Source organism: Myxocyprinus asiaticus, chromosome 1 (genome assembly GCF_019703515.2).
Source record: "Myxocyprinus asiaticus isolate MX2 ecotype Aquarium Trade chromosome 1, UBuf_Myxa_2, whole genome shotgun sequence".
Taxonomy (NCBI): Eukaryota; Metazoa; Chordata; class Actinopteri; order Cypriniformes; family Catostomidae; genus Myxocyprinus; species Myxocyprinus asiaticus.
Window position 1 is genome coordinate 68,306,559 of NC_059344.1, and position 25,652 is coordinate 68,332,210.

The 25,652-nt window shown below is 40.2% G+C and overlaps 1 protein-coding gene across 8 annotated transcripts in view; it reads right to left on the minus strand.

Moving 5' to 3' along the window:
• Positions 1 to 25,652, minus strand: part of LOC127447463 (neurexin-2-like) — a 605,483-nt gene that overhangs the window by 57,243 nt on the left and 522,588 nt on the right. For all 8 annotated transcript variants that reach the window (XM_051709390.1, XM_051709363.1, XM_051709382.1 and 5 more), the window contains one exon: positions 23,098 to 23,279. In XM_051709390.1, the coding sequence (XP_051565350.1) occupies positions 23,098 to 23,279 (182 nt within the window). The remainder of the gene's footprint in view (positions 1 to 23,097; positions 23,280 to 25,652) is intronic.

Sequence of the window (25,652 nt, forward strand, 5' to 3'; positions counted from 1 at the left end):
ATTGGGAGGGGGAAAGAGAATAATAGGGGTTAAAAGTTGATTCTGTACATGTATGTTTTGTTTTTCTGTTTCATTTGGTGGAATCAATAAAAAAATAAATAAAAAATACACATTGTCTGTCTAATACACTTTCTCTCATTCTGTGAATCTGTAATCTGTCATTCTGATCACTCATCTTTTAATTAATGCTCTCAATGCTTTAAGCTTTTTAATTAGATTAGAATTAATTGCAGAGATTCATCTGTACAAATACCACCGCAGGGACCAGATCGTGAGGTTACACAAGATACAGACACACATAGAGTTGAATAATATTCTGTGATTTCAGTAATCTAGATATATCTGCAGTGATTTAAGGTAGTTCAAGTTAACCAGTCAGCAACATATCATTAGAAATGTACAAAACATAAAACTTTCTCAGCAGTGTTGGAATGCAAACGTACTGATTTGAAATTGCATTTGTGGGGGTCTGGGTATCTCAGCGAGTACTGACGCTGACTACCACACCTGGAGTCACGAGTTTGAATCCAGGGTGTGCTGAGTGACTCCAGCCAGGTCTCCTAAGCAACAAAATTGGCCCGGTTGCTAGGGAGGGTAGAGTCACATGGGGTAACCTCCTCATGGTCGCAATTAGTGGTTATCGTTCTCAATGGGGCGTGTGGTAAGTTGTGTGTGGATCAGGGAGAGTAGCATGAGCCTCCACATGCTGTGAGTCTCCGCGGTGTCATGCACAATGAATCACGTGATAAGATGCGCGGATTGACGGTCTCAGAAGCGGAGGCAACTGAGACTTGTCCTCCGCCACCCGGATTGAGGTGAGTAACCACGCCACCAGGAGGACCTGCTAAGTAGTGGGAATTGGGCATTCCAGATTGGGGGAGAAAAGGGGGATAAAAAAGAAAAGAAAAAAGAAATTGCATTTGTTGTTTGATTAATATGTCTAAATGAGAGTAAACATCATAAGTCTTTGAAACCTGAAAATGCAATGAAAGCAAGATAACAATGAGTAGCTGGACGATAATATTGCATACTACGTTTATCATTGCATACTCTTTCACATACTACTTTAAAAATAGTAGGCAGTATACATGTCCTCACTGTGAGTTTGTGATTAGAGTTTGCTTCTGACACTACAGCCTCATTAATCTGACAGCCAAAGAGAGAAAAGTAATGCATGTGGCCTAAATTAAGGACCCCAGAGGCTGTCGAGTCAGTGCCTGCAGCCGTTACCCTTCACACAACAGTCACGTGCAGATAACCCACCACTGCTGCAGGAACACACGCACCTGACCACTTTAATTAAAGTAAACGGGGTCTGATTTGAGTTTAACCTAGATTTATTAGCCAACATGTTTGTAGAGACAATACACTTAAACTAGACATATCAAAAGTAGTCCACATGACTCGTGCACTTTATTTCCAAGTCTTCTGGAGTCATATGGAAGGGTTAGGGTGAGAGGAACACACCGAAACTGAAGTGGTTATTTCACTGAAAAATGTCCCTCGTTTGAGCTGTTCACTGCTGCGAGCGGATCGCTGCCTGTTGAAGATCAAATCGTATAAAATGATCTTTTTCTCCATCATCCTTTATCATCCACTCTATTTCTTTCCATTCTCTAATAATTCATACAGAGGTATGGTAAGATTGCTCCATTTCTGTCTTTCTAGAAGTTTCCGAGAGCTCTGAGAACTCTTCTCTCGATGTCCGTCAGAACGAATGAGTCCAGAAATCACTCAGATCCAGAAGAACAAAAACACAGAGTCTGACTGATCTTTTATTTACTAAGAGAGAGAAAGATGGAAAACTCCGTTTTTAGAAGTGCAAAGGATGTAAAGTAAATTAAAAGAAAATACAACCCAGACTACGACAAAATATGGGTTGACTTGCAGTGAGGATAAACGTGGTTTGTGTGTGATTTATTGACTTTTCAGAGCATGAAAACATCAATATTCAAGACACCTTTTAGGATGGTCATTCTTATTTAAGGAATAGTTCAACCAAAAATAAAACTTCTGTCATCATTTTTGTCATGTGTTTGCAACAACATGAGGGTGAGTAAATGATGACAGAATTTAGTGTTGTCGGTTGCTAGATTTGTCAATATTGAACACTTGAAAGAGCAATATGAAAGACAACGATTACAAAAGTTTCTCAAAAGGTGTCTGACAGGTTTGTGCCATTTCACTTGAGTTGAACTATGGATGTTTATCTGTTAACCGTTTGATAAAGTTGTTTACCTGCTATCATGCTTGGATATGTTGTCTTTCTCATTTATTTTGTCCCAGTCGCAGAAATACACAGTCTATCTCTGACTGTCCTTTTAGCAGATAGTCTGTCCGTTTACAATGTTTCATCATCACAAGTTGTTTAAAATGTACCAATTTCAGAGCACAGTAATGTATATTAATTTGTTTAGTGTGTAACCATCTCTTTATTATAACTTTTTTAAATTATTTTTATCCCCCTTTCTCCCCAATTTGGAATGCCCAATTCCCACTACTTAGTATGTCCTTGTGGTGGTGTGGTTACTCACCTCAATCCGGGTGGCGGAGGACAAGTCTCAGTTTCCTCCGCTTCTGAGACCGTCAATCCGCGCATCTTATCACGTGACTCGTTATGCATGACACCACGGAGACTCACAGCATGTGGAGGCTCATGCTACTCTCCACGATCCACACACAACTCACCACACGCCCCATTGAGAGCGAGAACCACTAATCACGACCACGAGGAGGTTACCCCATGTGACTCTACCCTCCCTAGCAACCCGGCCAATTTGGTTGCTTAGGAGACCTGGCTGGAGTCACTCAGCACACCCTAGATTCAAACACGCGACTCCAGGGGAAAGAAATGATTAAATAAATGTATTATTGTAATATTGCATATTTCTGCATATTATTTTCAGGTTTAATAAAGTAAATTTCATCCCAATCATTATTGAATCCTCATTTTATGTTTTTAGTTTACAGTGTAATTGTGTGCATTTATAGACCTACTATTGTAGTATTATGGTTTTACTTGCATTATCAACTAAGGCTATACATTATAAGGTAAAAATAATAAAAATGTTCCATTGAACTTGTATCAGCCATATCACGAGTTTCACCTCTTAAATTGATAAGTGTAGTACAAAAACACTTCATTCAAAAAATATTTCAAGTTATTGTAATTGTATTGTAAATGTATCTTTTTAAAAGATTTTTAGATATTTCACTGATTTTATTTATTTATTTATTTTAGCAGCATAAGAGCCATTCGCAAGTGAATTGGACATCACGGGCCGTGCTGTTTGTTGTGTGCAGTGAGGATGATGCAACAAAAACATTCATTTCAGGAAACACTGTTGTGGTCTCTGAAGATGAAATATTACAGCTATCTCACCAGATAAAACATATATATAATAAAGCCGTCCCATCTGTGGCTTATTATTATTTTTTGTTATTTATTATATTTGCATCCATATCAGTCGCAATCTGGTTAACAGCTGCAAGTAAGGTTGCATCACCTCTGTAAATGCAACTGAAACACTCGAATAAATATGTCAGTGCTGCATTTTCACAATGTTTCTCTGGCGTCTCTGGAATCCTGCAAACAGAGCACATTTCCCATCACACCGCAGGCGTTATATAACACATAAAACACAAGACATGTTTCCAGTGAGCTGCGTTTGAGTCTCACACAGATCAGCATACATCAAACTCACCTGACAGCGCTCTATCAACCACAGCCTGATCAATTAACGAGCTAATGGGATCTGTTATGATTAAAGCAGAAAGCCGGTGGCTATCATGACATGCCGTACCTCTGTATGCTAATGCAATGCATTAAAAAGATTGTTTATCTGAAAAACACCCAGCTGATGTGTTGCACTGCACAAAAATGCAAAACATACTCAAAGCAAAAAATCCCTAAAATATCAAGCAAAAAGAATCTGCCAATGGGGCAAACCGAAAGTATTTAGTAAGAATGACTGAAACTTATCTAGCCCCTAAAAATATAAATGGATCTTAAAACTAGAAAAGAAAAATGCTTAAAATGTTTAAAATACTTAATTTATAAGTATTTATAAATAAAGCTTAAAATAGTGTATATTATATTTTAAGCATTTTTTTTTCTTCTTTTTTCTAGTTTTAAGATCCATTTATATTTTTAGTGGCAATAATAATAATAATAATAATAATAATAATAATAATAATAATAATAATAATAATAATAATAATAATAATAATAATAATAATAATATTATTATTATTATTATATAAGCACGGTGGCTCAGTGGGTAGCACTGTTGCCTCACAACAAAACGGTCCCAGGTTCAAGTTCTGGCTCAACTGGGCCTTTCTGTGTGGGTTTTCTCCAGGTGCTCCAGTTTCCCCCACAGTCTGAAAACACATGCAGGTTAAGTTAATTGGAAACCCTAAACTGCCCATAGGTGAGAGTGTGATTGTCTGTGTGGGTTGGCCTGTGATGGACTGGCCACCTGTCCAGGGTGTTTCCCTGCCTTTTAATTATGTATTTAAAAAATATTATATAAAATGATTTACAATAATATTAAAATGATTTAATGATAAAATATTAAATACACTGTATATAATAAAAGAGATTAGATGTATTCTCTGAAAACAAGTGTTAATACCATAACATTTTGCCTCATGTATCTTGATTTAGGGATGTGTGGATATGTTTACTGAAGAACAAGACAAAAATACTGATTAAGAATGTGACTTTTTCCTCTTTATATCTCAGATTTATCTTTGAATCATATCAGTGCCGGTCGGTCGTTCCACACATTAGAAATTCAAATGCATCACTGTATGTGCTCAATGTGCAGTGTGGCGTGTCCGTGGAGCGATCCCTTTCATCTCTCTGCATTCAGTGGGTGTTTGTAATGCAGCGTTTGAGTGATAGAAGCGTGGACACAAGGAAGCATTCTCATTTGACCTTCTCTGATCTCATCTGAATAAGAGTTCAACTATGATGTCATCAAAGTGTCGCTCTTCAGTGCTGAGGAACGTGAAATGGCATCTGTGCAGCAGATAACTGTGATCTTCAAATCAGATCGGAGAGGAGACTCATCACTCCACCTTATCATTACAACAGCTGATTTCACCACTGAGCTCCCATTCTGGACTTCTCCATATGTCAGTGATGGGGATTTAAAGTGCTTAAAGTCAACACGAAACTGAATTCACAACCCATTTCACTTCCATAATGTGACATATTTCTGAGTGAAACCACCGAATAAACAAAAACATGGGAAATGGACTGGATGGTGTAAAGTGTCTGTATATGACAGGTGGGTGAAAATAGGAGGGCTTGATGACATCAGACGAAAAGTAAAGTTGTTTTAGTGGCGGAATGAGTTCACTCTAAAAAGTGCTGGGTTGAGACAGTTGGGTCATTTTATTGGGCTATTTCTCAGTGTTGGGTAGTTTTTGTGTTGCTCAGCCACTGGGTTAGTGGTTGGGTCATTCTCACTGACAGTTGAAACAATGTTTCCCTCCCCCCAACCTCAATGCAACAATGCAGCTGTAGCGCCACAACAGCCAAGCCGTTTAGTTACATGTCGTCGGCTGTTTGGATCGTCTTCAGGAGTGAGCGTTTCTCAGGGCGGACAAATCAGTGGATTTATTGGTGAAATAAGGTTTGTGCACAAGAAAATGCGAAGATACCATTCAATAATCAATACAGGACATGCTAGCTTCATTAGCATATAATGCCCACTCAATCTTGAATAAGTTTATTTACATTTTATTTTTATTTTTGAGCGATGCCAACATCTCCTTTCAGTGAAACTGAACGTGATTCATTTAGTTCACTGCACCTTCTCTACACCGGACACGAGCGATGTGTCGCTGGACGCGTCCAGTGCCCTTACAAAAAATCTAGAGTTCTGGCAAACTAGCCGCAAACTTGCCACAAATTTGCTGTGAGCTTGTGATTCGCCGCAAATGTTTGCCAGAAGTTTGCAGCTCTTCACCAGTAGTGGTAAACCTGCAGCAAACCTTTGGCAACAATGGACAGTTTGCAGCAAATCCCATTTGCATGTGAAAATGATCAGAGGGAAAGAGTTGGCGTGCATGGTAAACATTGAACACGTGTATTTGAGTTTAGAGTGGAAACAAAGGTGTTGGAAATGCTTTTATACATTCGTTCAAGAGCAGTCATTAAAGGTGAAGTGTGAAACTTTTATTATGTCAAAATACGTTCTAATATCACAGTTTATTGTTCATTGACAACTATAAGTAAGCCATTCATGGGTTTACCTCCCCCAAAAGTACAAACACTGAGCCTCCCAGACACTATCAAAAACACTGATGTTTATATTTTGAGCGGCCCGCTCAGCTCCACCCATCCCTCTCTTGCTCAGCCTATAGCGTGAGTTTGGGGTGTGGCTAATTGTAGCAAACTGTTCAACCTGGATAATACGAACATCCATGGCAGACGTGTTACAGAAGAAACTAATCTTAGCTTCGCCAATATTTTAAGACTTGCTAAAAGACACAGAGACAGAGAACGGAGTAAAACCACAGTGAACATTTGCTGGGTTAGATTAGCCCAACTTGTGTTGTCCCATATTTAAACAGTGGCAGCATCACATTTCAATGGAAGATTATGAAGACAAACTTCTTTAGAATATCATGCACCAATGTAACACTGCTATGGTTTGACCTGAGGCCAAGAAACACCAAGAAACACAGTTGGATTTAGTTGAATCAGTGCATTCAACCTGTTGGTGATCGTTGGCATTTGGTGGCATCTGTTTTCACTAATCGAAAGGGTTCAATCAGCATTTGTCAGATCTTGGAATGTTTGAGCATTCTGGAAAAAACAAACTTTATTTTCAAGCTATCATTTCCCTCTGATTACAGGAGCAGTTAGGATCAGGTTGGGATGAGGGATAGGAGGACATGAGGCCTCCTTGACAGGCCTGATCTTCAGGGACCAACACATGATGTTGATCAAGTAACATTTTGAACAAGTTCAGGTTGCAAAGAGGGGACTGTTACATTGTTTAACACATCCTACTTGTAGGAATCACAGTCACCCAGCATCAGCTCCTTCACGATTTCAACACTCAGAGAGTGTCAGGAAAACTGTTGTGCAGTCAGTGTGGGCGAGATGTGTGTTTGGTGATAAACCCTCAGGAGTTCGTGAGACACCTCTCAAAACCTTCTGCTGCAAGACTTTTCCGGCTGAACTCTGCAGACACGCGTTCATAAAGAGTCCTGAAAATTACAGGCTACATCATCCAAATCACTGCAATCGCCTCAACACCAGCTCAGCGCAAACACACTTTTGATCAGTGCGAGAACGGGAAAGAACAGACTACCAAAATTCTGCTTTTGTCCTCCGTCTCAAGCACTATGACAGGTGCTGGGCAATAGAAGACAGCAGCAGTGTTAGCATTGTAAAAGCTGCCATTTTGTGCCTGTCTTCGTGTCACAGTGATGTGCTTCTCTTCCATCTGCATCGTCAGTCGTAAGGGGATAACGGAAGAATGCAGAATCACGTCTGCACAGTTTGGAGTGTTCATCTCTATTCTCTGAATTGCTCTGAGAGGACAGATAGTCACAGAGTCTCTCGATTCACGTTTCCCTGCTGGTCAAATCGGAATTATGCAACTGTCTCAGTATCTCAGGCGACATCCCATGTTACACTCCAAGAACAGCTTCAAGCTTATAAAACATATCATGGCTTCAAAATCTTCTACTCGTTTCTTGATCCTAGATTCTATATATGTGCCAATATTTGGTATTCCAGTTTCTCGTGATAATAATCATGGACTCTCTGAAAATCTAGATAACCAATTAGGAAAGGAAAACACCCAATAATGAATGTAGTGCAGAATTAGGACGATTCCCATTGTTTATTAACAGGTGTTTTCCTTTGTAATTTCAAAATTAATTTGCAGAATTCTGTGTGTAGGGCTTCTATTGGATGTTTGTCCCATCTAGTGTAGTTCTGATCACTGAGTGGACCCCATACCTCACTTCCATACAGCGCTATGGGCTGTATGACACTATCAAAGATTTTACACCAGATTGGAATTGGTAATTCAGTATTATAAACGTTTTTCTTAATAGCGTTTAGAGCTCTTCAAGCTAAGTGCATTCACTGACTTACTGAAAGTCCCTGATGCAGTGATAATCAGGCCAAGGTAAGTATACTGCATCATGTGCTCTAGGGCGGTGCTGCCTAGAGAGAACTGGTATCTGTGTTCCTGACATCTGGGCTTTTTCTGAAAGACCATAATGTTTGTCTTCTTCAAGTTTACTGCCAGGGCCCAGTTCTGGCAGTAGTTCTCCAGCAGGTCCAGATGTTGCTGTAGTCCCTGTGGGGTGGGTGACAGCAGCACCAGGTCATCTGCACAGAGCAAAACTTGATGTCTTTGTCTTGCAGAGTGAGTCCAGGAGCTGTAGACTGTTCCAACTGCACCGCTAATTCATTAATGTAAATGTTGAACAGTATTGGACTCAGACTACAGCCCTGCCGTACTCCTCTCTTCTGGGTGAAGAACTCTGTTTGTTTGTTGCCAATTCTTACTGCATGTGTTGTCCGAATACATTGATTTTATGATGTCATAAACTTTACCCCCTACACCACTTTGTAACAATCTGTAATATAGTCCGTCATGTCAAATAGAATCAAATGATTTTTTGAAATCAACAAAGCATGCAAATATTTCCCCTTTTTTGGTCTGGTTTACGTGTTTATTGATTAGGGTGTGTAGGGTGTAAATGTGGTCCGTAGTTCTATGATTTGGAAGGAAGCCAATCTGACTCTCGCTCAGGACACTGCGTTCATTAATGAAGATTAGAATTCTATTATTTAAAATACTACTAAATAACTTCCCCAGATTACTGCTCACACAAATGCCTCTGAAGTTATTAGGGTCCATTTTCTTTATATAAGTTTTCAAAATGTTTTTTCCAGATTTCTCCATTTTGGATTGGTAAATCTTGCTGTTTTGTTGTGCTCAAATTATTCCACAAATCCCAGAACTGATTTTGATTTATTTATTGTTCAATTTCATGTAAGCTTTTGGTGAGATAGTGTTTGTATTGTTGTAATTTGGAACAGTAGTCAATTCTTATGTCTGTATTGTTTGGTTCGTTATTTTCTGAGTTGTTTTCTTAATGTTTTGCAGTCTGTGTCAAACCACTTTTCCATTTTGGTTGTTTTTATTAGGGATGTTTTTTGCCTTTCTTTTTCAACTCAGTTTTACAGGCTACTTTTTGAAATACGTATATAGTTGATTTCATTTGTAGCCAAATTTACACCATCCTTGTTCATTTCAGTTTTTTAGCTGTAGTCCATTTAATTAGTCCTTTAGTGTTTTGGAGGGAAAATGCAGGTAGCTCATGTAGTGATGGTCCAGTAGCCAGGCACTAATCCAGAGGTTTTTAACTTCTTTGCTGTGGCAAATTTTTTTCTAAGCAAAAATCTGTCTTCAAATTGTTCCTCTATTGTTTTTTCTTGTTTGCTGTTATAATTTTACTCTCTGTCTCACTCTTTGATAATTATTCAGGAGCTCATTCTTAGAGTGGCCGCTATTCTCTCTCTCTCTCTCTCTCTCTCTCTCTCTCTCTCTCTCATCTGTCTGTCTGTCTGTCTGTCTATCTATCTATCTATCTATCTATCTATCTATTTATCTATCTATCTATCTATCTATCTATCTATCATCTGTCTGTCTGCCTGCCTGCCTGCCTGCCTGTTTGTCTGTCAGTCAGTCTGCCTACCTGCCTGCCTCTCTATCTATCTATCTATCTATCTATCGTCTGTCTGTCTGTCAGTCTGCCTGTCTGCCTGCCTCTCTATCTATCTATCTATCTATCTATCTATCTATCTATCTGTCTGTCTGTCAGTCAGTCAGCCTGCCTGCCTGCCTATCTATCTATCTATCTATCTATCTATCTATCTATCTATCTATCTATCTATCTATCTATCTATCTATCTATCTATCTATCTATCTATCGTCTGTCTGTCTGTCAGTCAGCCTGCCTGCCTCTCTATCTATCTATCTATCTATCTGTCTGTCTGTCAGTCTGCCTGTCTGCCTGCCTCTCTATCTATCTTTCTATCTATCTATCTATCTATCTATCTATCTATCTATCTATCTATCTATCTATCGTCTGTCTGTCTGTCTGTCTGTCTGTCTGTCTGTCTGTCAGTCAGTCAGTCAGTCAGTCAGTCGGTCAGTCAGCCTGCCTGCCTGCCTCTCTATCTGTCTGTCTGTCTGTCTGTCTGTCTGTCAGTCTGCCTGTCTGCCTGCCTCTCTATCTATCTGTCTGTCTGTCTGTCTGTCTGTCTGTCTGTCTGTCTGTCTGTCAGTCAGTCGGTCAGTCAGCCTGCCTGCCTGCCTCTCTATCTGTCTGTCTGTCTGTCTGTCTGTCAGTCTGCCTGTCTGCCTGCCTCTCTATCTATCTATCTATCTATCTATCTATCTATCTATCTATCTGTCTGTCGGTCGGTCGGTCGGTCGGTCGGTCGGTCGGTCGGTCGGTCGGTCGGTCAGTCAGCCTGCCTGCCTGCCTCTCTATCTATCTATCTATCTATCTATCTATCTATCTATCTGTCTGTCTGTCTGTCTGTCTGTCTGTCTGTCCATTAATTAACCAACCTATCCATCCACCCACCAACCTTGCTATCACAAGTTGCAGCCTTACAATATAAAGAATGTAAAATCTAAAATACTGTATGTGTACATCACTAACAAAAAAGTACATAATGGTATGTTTTTACTCCTGTACCGTGTTTATTTATTTATTTATTTTTAACCTGTATTATGGGATTACCATTGTTTTTTAGGACATGTACCATGGTGTTACCATATTCTCTTTTGTAAAAGTATCATGTTTTTAGGTAGTAGTATTTTTTTTAGACATGTACTATGGTAATACCTTTGTTTTTGGACTTGTACTATGGTTTTACCATGGTTTTAAGGGCATGCACCATGGTATTACCATGTTCTTTAGAACATGTACTATGTTTTATGGGGTAATACCATGGTTCTTGAACCTGTACCATGTTATTACCACGGTTTTTAGTACATGTAACATGTTTTTGGACCTGTACTATGGTACTACCATGGTTTTTAGAATATGTACCATGGTGTTACCATATTCATAAGGACATGTAACATTATTTTCTGGGTATTACTATGGTGTTTGTACATTTACCATGGCTATACCTTGATTTTATGACTTTTATTATGGTATTGCCATTTTTAGGACAGAAGCATGGTGTTACCATGTTCTCTTGGACAAGTACCATGTTTTTGGATAATACCTTGGTTTCTGGACTTGAAATATTTGTTTACCATGGTTATTGGAACATGTATTTTGGTAATACCATAGCTTTTAGGACATGAACCATGGAATTAACATGTTCTTTTGGACATGCAACATGTTTTTAGGTAATACTATGGTTTTTGTTTATGTACCATGGTATTACCATGTTCTTTTGGATAAGTACCATGTTTTTGGATAACACCTTGTTTTTTGGACTTGTACTATGGTTTTACCATGGTTTTAAGGGCATACACCATGATATTACCATGGTTTTTAGTACATGTAACATGTTTTTGGACCTGTACTATGGTACTACCATGGTTTTTAGGATATGTACCATGGTGTGCCATATTCATATGGACATGTACCATTATTTTCTGGGTATTACTATGGTGTTTGCACATTTATTATGGCAATATCTTGATTTTATGACTTGCATTATGGTAATACCATATTTTTTAGGACAGAAGCATGGTGTTACCATGTTCTCTTGGACAAGTACCATGTTTTTGGATAATACCTTGGTTTCTGGACTTGAAATATGGGTTTACCATGGTTATTGGAACATGTATTTTGGTAATACCATAGCTTTTAGGACATGAACCATGGAAATAACATGTTCTTTTGGACATGCAACATGTTTTTAGGTAATACTATGGTTTTTGTTTAAGTACCATGGTGTTACCATATTCATTCGGAGATGTACCATGTTTTTGGATAATACCACGGTTTTTGGACTTATAATATGGTTTTACCATGGTGTTTAGGGCATGTACCATGGTATTACCATGTTCTTTTGGACAAGTACCATGTTTTTGGATAACACCTTGTTTTTTGGACTTGTACTATGGTTTTACCATGGTTTTAAGGGCATACACCATGATATTACCATGGTTTTTAGTTCATTTAACATGTTTTTGGCTAATACCATTGTTTTTGGACCTGTACTATGGTACTACCATGGTTTTTAGGATATGTACCATGGTGTACCATATTCATATGGACATGTAACATTATTTTCTGGGTATTACTATGGTGTTTGTACATTTACCATGGATATACCTTGATTTTATGACTTGCATTATGGTAATACCATTTTTTTTTTAGGACACAAAGCATGGTGTTACCATGTTCTCTATGACAAGTATCATGTTTTTGGATAATACCATGGTTTTTAGACATGTTCTTCAACTCAGTGGGAATATATGTGAAATAATACATGAATGAGTATTTTAAATTTTAAATTTGCAGCTGACAAATTTCTAAGTGCTCTCAAAATCACAAACAGCACTAACAGCGATTTAGACTATAATATGTCAAGAATGTGGAGTGGACTGGGTTTCTAGAACCTGTGCGCGCACGCAGAGGTGATAAATAACGCTCTGTGTTCCTCTTGGGTGGCTTTTTGCTGCAGATAAATTCATTTATCTCAGTGTGACACTTCTGTGCTGTTGGTCACTAACTAGTGAGCATCTGGGCATCTCTGTAATATTCTTTAAGTCAATAAGAATGAAATTGTACTGAGAAATAACTATGCTTTCTCTAGACTCTAGGCTCTTGGCTTTAAATGGGTTTACTTGAACTCAAAAACCACAAAATCATTTACACACTTTCATCCTCAGCATGCCAGTGCACGTCTAAAATAAGTTTAGAATGAAGAGACGAGATTTAACGAACAGGTCTTCTTGAAAAATTACTGCATTTCTTTTCCAGGCCATCTTAAAGAAATGTTTCACATTTAATACTTATGGCCCCTAATATTATATATTATATATTCAGTGCCAGTAAACCCTATATATACATCCTGTTGCATTTGAAGGAATGCAATGTGAAGGTTGTACAAAGTAACATTTATCTTTTATAACACTATCAAAGTGGATATCAGGTATAACAACGCCGTTAAAACATGGGTCATCATCTTGATTATGTTGGGTTGAATGGATCACATGACTGTGTCACATGACAACAAATACATAATCATTTTTGAATCTTTCCGTTTTCCCTGTCCACACTATAATGCACATAAGGCGTTTTTTTTAATTCATCAAAATGGAAGAGCGTTTTCGAAAAGCTCAATTTTCACTGGACAAAAAAAGTTGTCCCAGTGTGGAAAGAAATGTAGTGAAATAATGCGTTTTCAAAACGATTCGATTAATGTGAACATGGCCACAGTGTCACAGTGTTTTACACTCTTCAGTAACTATCAATGGATTATTGACAGTGATTCTCAACATTAAATTCACATACCAGAAACTATTTTAACATCCAAACAAATGACACTTTCTAGAAGCACATTACTGTAAAAACATACAGTTTTAATACATTATGCATACTGAAGGGATTGTTTGATAATGTGCAACCTGATAACACGCTGTCACCAGGAAGTTCAGTCGAGGCTTTATCTCTTCTGGTAACTTCTGGAGAGTATACAAATATAACCATCTGCCCTTGTTTGAAAACTGTGAGACTGTTGGTCAGGGCTGGAGAACTTGCAGAAGGTGTGTGTGTGTGTGTGTGTGTGTGTGTGTGTGTGTGTGCAGGTTTAACCTCCATTGTGGGGACCAAATGTCCCAGCCAGCGGTACCCACGAGGGAAATGGTTTAGTAAACATACTAAACAATGTTTTTTTGAAAATGTAAAAATGCAAAAAGGTTTCTGTGAGGGTTAGGTTTAGGGGATAGAAATTATCATTAGATCTGTATAAAATCCATAGAAGTCTATGGAAAGTCCCCACAATGGTGTGTGTGTGTGTGTGTGTGTGTGTGTGTGTGTGTGTGTGTGTGTGTGAGGGCTGAAATAGTTTCCTCCCAAGCAGGGAAAAAATAATTGCTGTCCCCTCCAGACCAAAGAACAGAGATTAATCACAGCACACCTTCACTGTGTGCTGCCCATTAACAACTCACTGCCAACACACACACACACACACACACACACACACACACACACACACACACACACACACACATGCACATGCACACAAACACAACACAACACACACACACAACACACACACACACACACACAAAACACACAACACACACACAACACACACACACAACACATACACACACACACACACACACAACACACACACAACACAACACACACACTCACACACAGAGGAAAGAGAGAGAGCGACACGAGAGTGTAGTGCGAATGTATGTGCCTAAGAGCCAACATTGTTAAAGAGTTTAAAGAGCATGACTGGGAGTTTATGTTTGTTTATGTTTGAGTGAAGAGCACTAAGACTGACCTGAACTGCTTCATTGTCTCCCGACGACTCCTGTGTACACACATCGAGACTTTTCACAGGGTTTATCACAGTAAATGTTTGGAACTACACCACTTCATGTTGCCCGAAAAAATGAAACATGTGCTTTGATCCTGAAGGAAGCTGCTGCATCACACATTTCTTTGTCTAATCGCCCATTGTGGAAAAAGCATTCTGTGAATTAAGACTTTTTTAACAACTATGTATAAATACTTCACATACATGCACAGCTAATCGAGATACAAGGAAAACATTATTAGTGGTAAAAACATCCTGGTTACTTTCGTAACCTCCGTTCCCTGATGGAGGGAACGAGATGTTGTGGCGATGTAGTGATACTAGGGGTCATTCTTGGGAGCCCCAAACATCCCTGCTTTTTTGAAAAAAGGCCAATGAGAATTGGCGAGTAGAATTTGCATGCCACTCCCTCGGACATATGGGTATAAAAGGAGCTGGTATGCAAACACTCATTCAGGTTTTATGCTGAGGAGCCGAAACTAGGTCCTGACCATTTCAGTGGGTAGTTCAGCGTTGTGGCAAGAGGGACACAACGTCTCGTTCCCTCCAAAAGGGAACGGAGGTTACAAAAGTAACCAGAATGTTCCCTATCTGTCACTCACTTGACGTTGTGTCGATGTAGTGACACTAGGGGTCCCTATACAAAATGCCACAACTAGCTGAACTGTGTTATGTTAACTGCCGGTGTGTGACGGGCAGACTGTTGTGTGCCTCGTAGCCAGAGCACCAGGCCATCACGTAACCTCCCCCAATGCTCTTATGAGCGTCGAACGGTCCATCAGGAACAAGTCGACTGCCCAACTATAGGGACAGGCTAGCCCAGCCGAGGCCTCTTTTCCCTCTCTTTTCTCCCCAAAAAGAGTGGAGTTTGTTAACTGACTGGGAGCCATAAGTGTCTGCAGCGGGGGGTGTCCCTCCTTCTTAGGTCTTCCGTGTCCTGTCCAGGGGCCAGACGTGGAGATTACAGAGGTCTGTTCGTGGGTGCCAGATGGTGCCCCGTCCCTGAAAAAGAAGATCCTTCCTCACGAGAATTTGCCGGGGGGTGGGGGGGGAGGTGGGTGGCTGTCGTGAGGAGCATGAGATCCGAGAACCATGACTGGGTGGGCCAGTAGGGTGCTACTAGGATGATCTGCTCCTTGTCCTCCCTGACCTTGCACAGGGTCTGTGCAAGTAGGCTCACTGGATTGACTCCAAATCAGCTGGATCACCTGAGGGTGGAGTCTCCACTCTCCCCTGAGGGTAACCTGACATGACAGCGCGTCTGCTGTGGTGTTGAGGTCGCCCGGGATGTGAGTGGCTCATAGCGACTTGAGGTGCTGCTGACTCCAGAGGAGGAGACGGCGGGAGAGTGTAGACTGCCTTGGTGGTTGATGTATGCTACCGTCGCTGTTTTGTCTATCCGGACCAACATGTGCTTGCCCTGGATCAACGGCCGAAACCTCCGTAGGGTGAGCAGTACTGCCAACAACTCTAGGCAGTTGATGTGCCTTCCTTGGGTTCTTAGCGGCTGGCCATGAGACGGGTGGTGTCTGCTTCCTGCGCTGGGCTCCACGCCGGGGCTGGGCCACGGGAGCGGGCTGCGGTGGAGCCGGTGTTGTTGTTGCAGGAGGATGCCCTTGGCGACGAGCAGACAGGGTGCGGGGTCTTGAGCCGCACCGGGGCGGGATGTGTTGTATGGCCTCCATCTGCTGCTTCACCGCAGAGAACTGCTGGGCAAAGTCCTCGACGGTGTCGCTGAATAGGCCAACCTGGGAGATGGGGGCGTCAAGGAACTGTGCCTTGTCAGCCTCTCGCATCTCAACCAAGTTGAGCCAAAGGTGGCGCTCCTGGACCACCAGGGTGGACATCGCTTGCCCGAGAGTCTGCGTCGTGACCTTCGTCACACGGAGAGCGAGGTCGGTCGCCGAGCGCAGTTCCTGCATCAATCCCGGGTCAGAACTACCCTCGTGCAGTTCTTTTAGCGCCTTGGCTTGGTGTACTTGCGGGAGAGCCATGGCATGCAGGGTGGAGGCGACTTGTCCAGCGGCACTGTAAGCCTTAGCCATCAGGGACGACGTAAACCTACAGGCCCCGGACGGGAGTCCGGGGGAGTGGCATGCAAATACCACTCGCCAATTCTCATTGGCCTTTTTTCAAAAAAGCAGAGGTGTTTGGGGCTCCCAAGAGTGACCCCTAGTGTCACTACATCGACACAACATCGAGTGAGTGACAGACAGGGAAGTACATTTCTCAGTTGTGTCCAAGTCTTCACTGAATTATTGTTAGATATGATGCATTAATACAGATATGAGTCTACTGGGTTTTGACTGGGAAGCAAATCTGTAATTAAAATTATACTTAACTGTTAATTAACTCTATGCTTGTTATGATTTCTATGCTGATAAATTCACCACACTGGAAACAATGTAATTCCTTATTTTCATTTATTTTGGTGAGGTAAGTGGCTTATTTTGGGCTTGCTTTTGCAGACAAGTTTGCTTGCTACTCTTGTGAGATTTGGGAACACTGCAATTGGTATTTCACCCACCCCTTGGCGCAGAGTCTGTCATTTTAAAAAGAACGTTATTAACCGTTCTTTTATTTTGTTCTAACTTGTTACATTTGGAAAGGAGGCTGTGGTACTTCTGATCCGGAACGAAAAAATAATGTTTTTGCTCAGAATGAACCGAAATGAAAAACATTTTGTTTTTAGTCCCTGCTGATAACTAAGGTGGTGGGACAGGCCAATAACTGATCGGTCGATAGTTTTTAAAATCGATGTATAGAAGGTCACATTTTTTTCATAGACTTTTCTTTCTCTGATGGGCACAGACAGAGACTTGCCACCTTATTTGAATTGCTATTTGTTAGTGTTTTATTATTATTATTCCCCTTTTTGTCATTATTTGTTGTGTGTATTAATGCTTTGGCAATATTGTATGTCAACACAATCATGCCAATAAAATACTTGAATCAAAAACTGAATAAGGCCAAAATAAAATAAAACCCCAGATGCAGTTTGTTGTGCAACCAAAATCCAAAATAATAGTCCCAATGATAGATTTGATGCATAAAGCTGGACTTTTAACTGTAGACAATAAATACAATTACTAAATTCAGGGCTCTCATTTTTAAATGATAGAGACTTGGCTCCATTGCAATGCTCTTTATTTAGGTATTTACCAAATTAAACATTCATAGCATATTTGTTTACCAGATTAAAGATTTTATGTGTATATATTTCACCAGTGAGGTTTTGTATGATTATTCACAAGATATGAAGCTGCTGATGGGGCACGTTTCCAAATAGTCCCTTTTCTCTTTGCATGGCCTTTAATTTAGAACACTTGATTATCTACAAATCAAAACAACAAAATATGCATTAAAGTGTGGATAAAAATATGGATGAATATGGTCAATGATTAAAGATTTAGAAACAGCAAATCCAGATCAAGCCGGAGGAAGACGGAGGAAAAAATATATATATATTTGCAACATTCGGCATAGATTTTTGCAGATAACCGATAGTTTAAAAAAGCAACTAATGTCACGATTAATCAGTAAAACCGATATATCAGTCTACCTCTAATGTGTATGGTGAGAGCGGGGCTAGTTGTCACAATGGCTACAGAATATCTCAGTAACAATAATGTTTACAGTCAAAAGTCCAATTACACAAATGTGTGTTTCCTCTGGCAGTGGTTTTGTATGTTGGCTACAAACACCTTGTTCAAACTCTCTTAAATTAGAATAATTAGTGATTTATGTCCTCAATTTAAAATTGCAAGCATAACAAGTGCCAACGAGCCCCAATCTCCACTGTATAATATTCTGTGTGTGATGTTATATCCCAAGTACTTGATATGGTGTGTTTACAGTGTTCTTTGGAGCAAACAACCAAGATGAGATTCCCTGTAAATGCAACTTGCTTGGCTAATAAAGGCAAATTCTGATTTTAGCAGTTGCTCTCGGAGCAAATCATTGATGTGAATATTTGAGTGACACGCAGACGTTCCAGACACGAGTTATCGCTTGTCTAATGAAGTAATGTCTGAACTAATGAAGTGCAGAGGACACTCAGGTCCAGATGGAGAAAACATCAGACGATCGGAGTCTGGATTTGAACAGGTTTTGGCTGGCTTATGGCCACGTACATGCTGCTATGAGAGATGAAGTCTTGATCTTGAGGTCTTGACCCCTCTTAAAACCACATAAACATGGTCATGGTCTGGGTCAGTCTATGGTCTCAGATAAGACCACTTTTATAACGTAATAAAGCTAATAATTATGTCAGCCAGATCCGGATCTTGGAGGATCTGGTTTTGGACTTGCTCTCAGTTTTTTATCTCAGACAAGACCACAGTCTACTTCCAATGAACTGAAGTAATACGAGCTGTTTAAAGGAAGCAGCAGCATAAACACAACAAGTGATTTCCTAACAACTGCCGTCTCCAGTCACTAATGTTAGTTTGGTCAAAAACAGCGAATGACAAGCAGGTTCCACTGCTGGCATCCATTGCTAACTTAGTCACAAGATGCCAAACCATTGCTATGGTGATTACTATGTCAACCAAGTTCTGGAATGACTCTGCATTCTGTCCATACACTAAACCATCATTTAAGGTGTGTCCCAAACTGCAAGTCGTGTGAGTAGTATGTTAACACTGAAAATGCAACAAAAATAAGTTTACTTAAAGTACTCGGATGATGCACTTCTTGAACCGTCAAAAGCGAGTGTGAAATGTTGGACACTTCATGCACTCAGCGCTCACGGATTGCCGTATGTAGCGGAAGGGGTGGAGTTACCTGGCCGTGATGCTGGTCTGACAAAACAACTGTAAATAGACCATTTCAAAACGGTTTAAGGAAGTGACGCCTTTTTGTTCCTTGAACATTTCCTGCTAGTTGTCGAACTCAGACTGCATCTTTCGAGTCTCGTGCAGGACTGATCGATTTTAGAGCTTCAATATTTAAAAATGTACCTCAAGACACCTGCGTTCTGTTTCATGTGTTGCGCTGCGTCTAGCTTGTTTTTAGTACAGGTTTCACTAAGATTCGATGTTCTGAAGGAGTTCAGGTGTCTGTTGCACCTTTACACATGATTCCAGATTGAAAAGTTTTAGTCCAGATAAAGTTTCAGCACGTAATAAACGGTAAGCCAATATTTTTCCCCTTCTGCTCTGGTTTGCTGATGGGCAGCTGGAACTTGTTAAAACTGTTTACTGTTAATATACTCTAATGATGCTTACATGACATACAGCCTTTCGCAACAAATGCACTTGATGAAGTTATATAGAGAGTGATTGATTTTGAGTTACAGGTTTTTAAAGCATTTAAGAACAGTTCAAGAATAGGATTTATTTGAAAGGATTAAAAGAATAATTTGGTGTCTATCGTTTTATTGTCCATCTGGTCAAAGTTGATATGGGTTTTAGAAAAGTAATTAATAATGAATAATTTAATTACTTTTCAGACAGAGTAATTAGTACAGTAATCTAACTGCAATGTAAAAGATGTTATTAGAAGTAATCCATTACTTTTTTGGAGTAACTTACCCACCATACTTAAGACACAAAGCAATATTTAATGCTAAAGTTTTGCATCAATGATCTTAACAGCTGTGAACTTGAATTTTCATGCAACATTTTCAAGGTAACTGTAAGTCAGCGCACTAAGAGTGGATATGAAACGTGCTTCATGATATGAATCAGAATCATTGACCGCAAGAAAGAAAGAAGGTTTAAGGCATTTTTGATCTGAGTTCTTTAGTTCTTTAGCTGAGTTCTGGCTTTTAAATTATTCGTCATGCTCTATTTGATTTAATAAGACAAAAGGTTAAATTACTGCATGCATCTACCGTGTAACAAACTTTTGAGTTTGGAGCTGTGGTATGCTGACTTTTTTCTTTTCTTAAACGACTTTTTCATTTTTGGTTGGGCACCTACATTGAGCTTTGTCCCGTTGGATGTGCATGCTTTTGGTTATTTTTTTTACTAAATGTGAACGTCCCATGGGAGGAACATTGTGCTTTGCAGTGTGACCTGTATGTGACTGGGATTGAATGGTTTCTCAGTAGTGTAGGTCTATAATTTTTCAGATATATTTATAAATATACAGCATATATTAGATATATTAGTGAGAGAGAGACTGAGAGATCATAGGTGAGGTAAAGATATCCTGTGAGGGAAACTTCTAGATCATTAGCTTCAAAAAGAAATTAATGGAGTGTGGCTGCTGCTGGTATTGCATTGCACTTCAAATTGCATTGTGTCTCTGTGTGTGTGTGTGTCTGTGTGTGTGTGTGTGTGAGAGTGTGTCTGTGTGTGTGTGTGTGAGTGTGTGTGAGAGTGTGTCTGTGTGTGTGTGTGTGTGTGTGTGTGTGTGAGAGTGTGTGTGTGTGTGTCTGTGTGTGTGTGTGTGTGTGTGTGTGTGTGTGTGAGAGTGTGTGTGTGTGAGAGTGTGTCTGTGTGTGTGTGTGTGTGTGTGAGAGTGTGTCTGTGTGTGTGTGTGTGTGAGAGTGTGTCTGTGTGTGTGTGTGTGTGAGAGTGTGTCTGTGTGTGTGTGTGTGTGTGTGTGTGTGAGTGTGTGTGTCTGAGAATATGTGTGTGTGTGTGTGTGTGTGTGTGTGTGTGTGAGTGTGTGTGTGAGTGTGTGTGTCTGAGAATATGTGTGTGTGTGTGTGTGTGTTTGTGTGTGTGTGTGTGTGTGTGTGTGAGTGTGTGTGTGTGTGTGTGTGTGTGTGTGTGTTTAGGGGTAGGGTTAGGGTTAGGGGATAGAATCTATAGTTCATACAGTATAAAAATCATTATGTCTATGGAGAGTCCTCATAATGATAGCTGCACCAACATGTGTGTGTGTGTGTGTGTGTGTGAGTGTGTGAGTGTGTGTGTGTGTGTTTAGGGGTAGGGTTAGGGTTAGGGGATAGAATCTATAGTTCATACAGTATAAAAATCATTATATCTATGAAGAGTCCTCATAATGATAGCTGCACCAACGTGTGTGTGTGTGTGTGTGTGTGTGTGTGTGTGTTTAGGGGTAGGGTTAGGGTTAGGGGATAGAATCTATAGTTTGTACAGTATAAAAATCATTATGTCTATGGAGAGTCCTCATAATGATAGCTGCACCAACATGTGTGTGTGTGTGTGTGTGTGTGTGTTTGTGCATGAGTGTGTATGTGTGTGTCTGTGTGTGTGTGTGTGTGTGTGTGTGTGTGTGTGAATGTGAAATTAATTTCACTCCCTATTTTTCAGAGTAGACTTCCAACATGCTGGAGGGCTTTGAATAAAGTATTGACAGTATTTTCAAGTAAATAAAAGCTGCATATTTACGCAGAAGCCCAGAGCTGAAGTGTATACTTAAGACAGAGTATGTATGTTTATAAGCACATACGGTATTTCAAGCTGTTTCTCCAATCGTTCCTTCATTTCTCAATGCTCATATCACCGTTCATCTACCTCTAAAAAGCACTGAAACCCAAAAGACTCGTTCTGCAGCGTGCCTACAGGATATTAAAACCAGAACAAGACATTTGTACCAGGGGCTCTGTTCATACATATGGGATCATCTTTTGATGAAATATCGGAATATAACACACATTTTAATAAAAGTTTAAATGCTACATTTGTGTCTCTTATATAAACAATCTTTAAATATTAATAGAACTAAAACTAAAAGGTCCCACAAACGTTTGTGTCAACTTCAGATCTGCTCAAAGATCTGAAGTTGCGTGCTTTTAACACTATGTACTAAAAGTAATTAAAAAACACCTTTGTGTTCCTTTCAGCTTTCCGTAGTTTAACATACATTGTGTACAATTGACAAGACTATTATTGATTCACAAGTTAGTTTAGAACAGGCTGTAAATATGCTAAAATTGGTACTTATGAGGAAAAACATCATTGCAACATTTTTAAAAGTTTGCAAGGTTCATGGCATCGTGTCTTAATAAAGAGTTTTGCAAAACACGCACACGTTCTGGCTCATGACTTAAAGTTTGCTTATTCCTTATGCACATCTGCATATATAACTCTTTGTTATCAGGGTTATATATCATAATATTTGGTGCTTACTGCATCTGGATGGACCAACTCAACACAGACAGGCATTGTGACCACTCACACATCGTGAGTGTTTGCATGCATGCCGGCGATGAAATATGAACTTTTAAGTCAGTATTTGCTGTTATCAATACTGTAGAAAGACTGGTATAATTGATTTATATATAAATTACTTAATATTAAAATATATGGTATTTTTGACATAACTATAAGCTAATAAAAACATTCTGGGCTTTACTGAAAACATTTGGGGATTAAGCCCAGGTAGCCCACCCCTAGCACTGCCCATAGTTTGTACAGCACGTTAAACTCCAGCAGACGGTAAAAGTAGTTTCTAAAAGACTGTAATGTACTCTAACCCCACCAACAAATAGATGCTGTAATTGTAAGCCACACCCCCTCAGGAACTTTTTCTAACCGACTCTAAACCCAGTGACTGTAAGCCCCGCACCCTCCGGTCCCCCGTCATATTCTTACTACGTGAAGCTCCAGATAGTCTCCGAGACCCTTGGCGCTCTCCACCCGCACCAGCACCGCCTCTTTGAGCTGCGTGCTGAAGCCCACGGCCAGCCGGTCTGCTCGTGTGCTCGGCCGGTCGTTCGGGGGCCACGTGTAGGTGATGAGGGCTCCTCCACGCCCGAAGATGTATGTCGTCCCAGCTGAAAGAGACAGAAAGAGAATTAGTGTGATACTGCAGACCACTAAATGACCTGTGTTAATCTCGTCGATGAAATTACTGACGAAAATGTACGATGACAAATGATTTTGTTTTTGTCAACAATAACAAAGAAGAGACTAAAATAAAATGGTTTTATCCTAACATACTGCTGATGAAAATATGAACCCCTGCAAGATACTAAAATGCACTAACCCTGGAAAGGGTTAAAATCTGGAAAGAATTGCTGTAAATAATCCAGTTATAGTATGTTGTGTATTTCCCGCTGAACACCTGAACAATGAACTTTATTAACAGCACACATACACACCGTATACTGTATATGTGACATTAATCAAATAACGTTATATTACAACTTCCATCTGCACAGACAATGAAGCAAAGGAACAGATGATCTTGAACTAAGTGATGTGCTAGTCAGAAAGTTTAACTTGTGTTTTGAATACATCGTTTCCTTAAAAACATGCCACATGGGAGTCTGTGTAGCCCAGCGAGTAAAGACGCTGACTACCACACCTGGAGTCGTGAGTTCGAATCCAGGATGTGCTGAGTGACTCCAGCCAGGTCTCCTAAGCAACCAAACTGGCCCGGTTGCTAGGGAGGGTAGAGTCACATGGGATAACCTCCTCGTGGTCACTATAATATGGTTCTCGCTCTCGGTGGGGTGCGTGGTGAGTGGTGCGTGGATGCTGCAGAGAATAGCATGAAGTCTCCACACGCGCTAGGTCTCCGCGTTAACGCGCTCAACAAGTTGCGTGGGTTGATGGTCTCAGACGCGGAGGCAACTGAGATTCATCCTCCGCCACCTGGATTGAGGTGAGTCTCTACGCCACCATGAGGACTTAGAGCGCATTGGGAACTGGGCATTCCAGATTGGAAAGAAAAAGGTGAGAAAAAAACAAAAAACAAAAAACATGCCACAAGTACAATGTGATCTCACAGTGAAATCGGAAAGAGAAGGTTGACATTTCTTCAAAAATCAGTGTATGCTGACCAAAATTTCAAACACTGCCCCCAATGGTCAAAGCGGGAAGTGTTGATGGGCGTATGGGCACATGTGAGCTCTGCTTATGTCCAGAAGAGGTCGCCAAATGCGAGTTGTGCAGCGAGTTGTTTTCAGTTGTACAGGATGTAATACATTGAAGAGGAATACAACTCTATCCCGAAACCCCAAACCTAAACCTAAACCTAACCATTAGTGGAGTAAAAATGAAATGTTACGGGGAAAAGTGCAACCTCCGAATCGCACTCGTCACTGATTATACAAACGTGACTACTTCCTGGTTTCAGTGTGGATATGAATCTGGGTCTCTGACGCAGCTGACGCAACGTGCTGCCAGTTGAGTCACATGGGAATGTAAACACACTGAAACCGATGCAAAAATGTCTGGTAGGGAATGCCACATGTCAGTGAGTTGGCATACTGTCGCCAATCCTAGGGTACCAGAACTTTTAGAAACAGCATGCCGACTTCCCATGTGACCATGCTGACTAAAATAAATGAGTTTGATATGGCAAAATATTAACTAAAATTAAAGAACAATTCTGTCAACAGACAAAAAGTGATGTAAAAATGAACACTTTACACTGCTAAACATTTAGAGGGAATTGTCTGAGAATGATAGCATTGTTTTTTTATTTTTATTATAACAGACGGGAATCTAAAGAATTTCATCATATCAACACAACAGATAACACACTTCTGCAGGAATCTGAATACATCTCACTGCAGAAGGAGTTTTTAAACACAAGCTTGTGAAGAATGCTGCACATTTCACTACACTCATCTGTGAGTAAGAGTCATTCAGTTCACACTCTGTGATTGAATATGCGTTGAATATGAAGCCAATGTGTTGTTCCTGAAGGTCATTGCAGTTGAATGAGTGAATGATAAAGGAGTGAATCTGTGCTCACAATCGCTCCTGTGATTAGCGGACGCTGAATTCACTGCTGCCAGCTCCAGAGAACGACGGCTTTAATCATGTGTGTGTGAACTGAACCGTAATGTCAACAGAGCTGATTGCATTCAAGTGACTTTCCAAAGGCTTGACACCCTAAAATCTCTTTTGCACGCATCAGACCGTTTGGAGAGAAGAGCCAATCAACAACCGGGAATGAAAAGCTAATGGATTCACAGTAGACGCCCGATATAAAAAAGTTTTAATAGTGTCTTTGAGTTAAACTTCAGAACCGAAAACAGCATTTGAGCGAGAGCTGATATAGATAGAAATAGAATCGAACAGAGTTTGAATCGAAAAGAGTTTGAATCATTTTCATGAATGAGTTCAAACTGTCCACTTCAGTGAATCAATTCAATTTGTTTGCGTCAAGTCTCAACATGACATTGTTCATATAT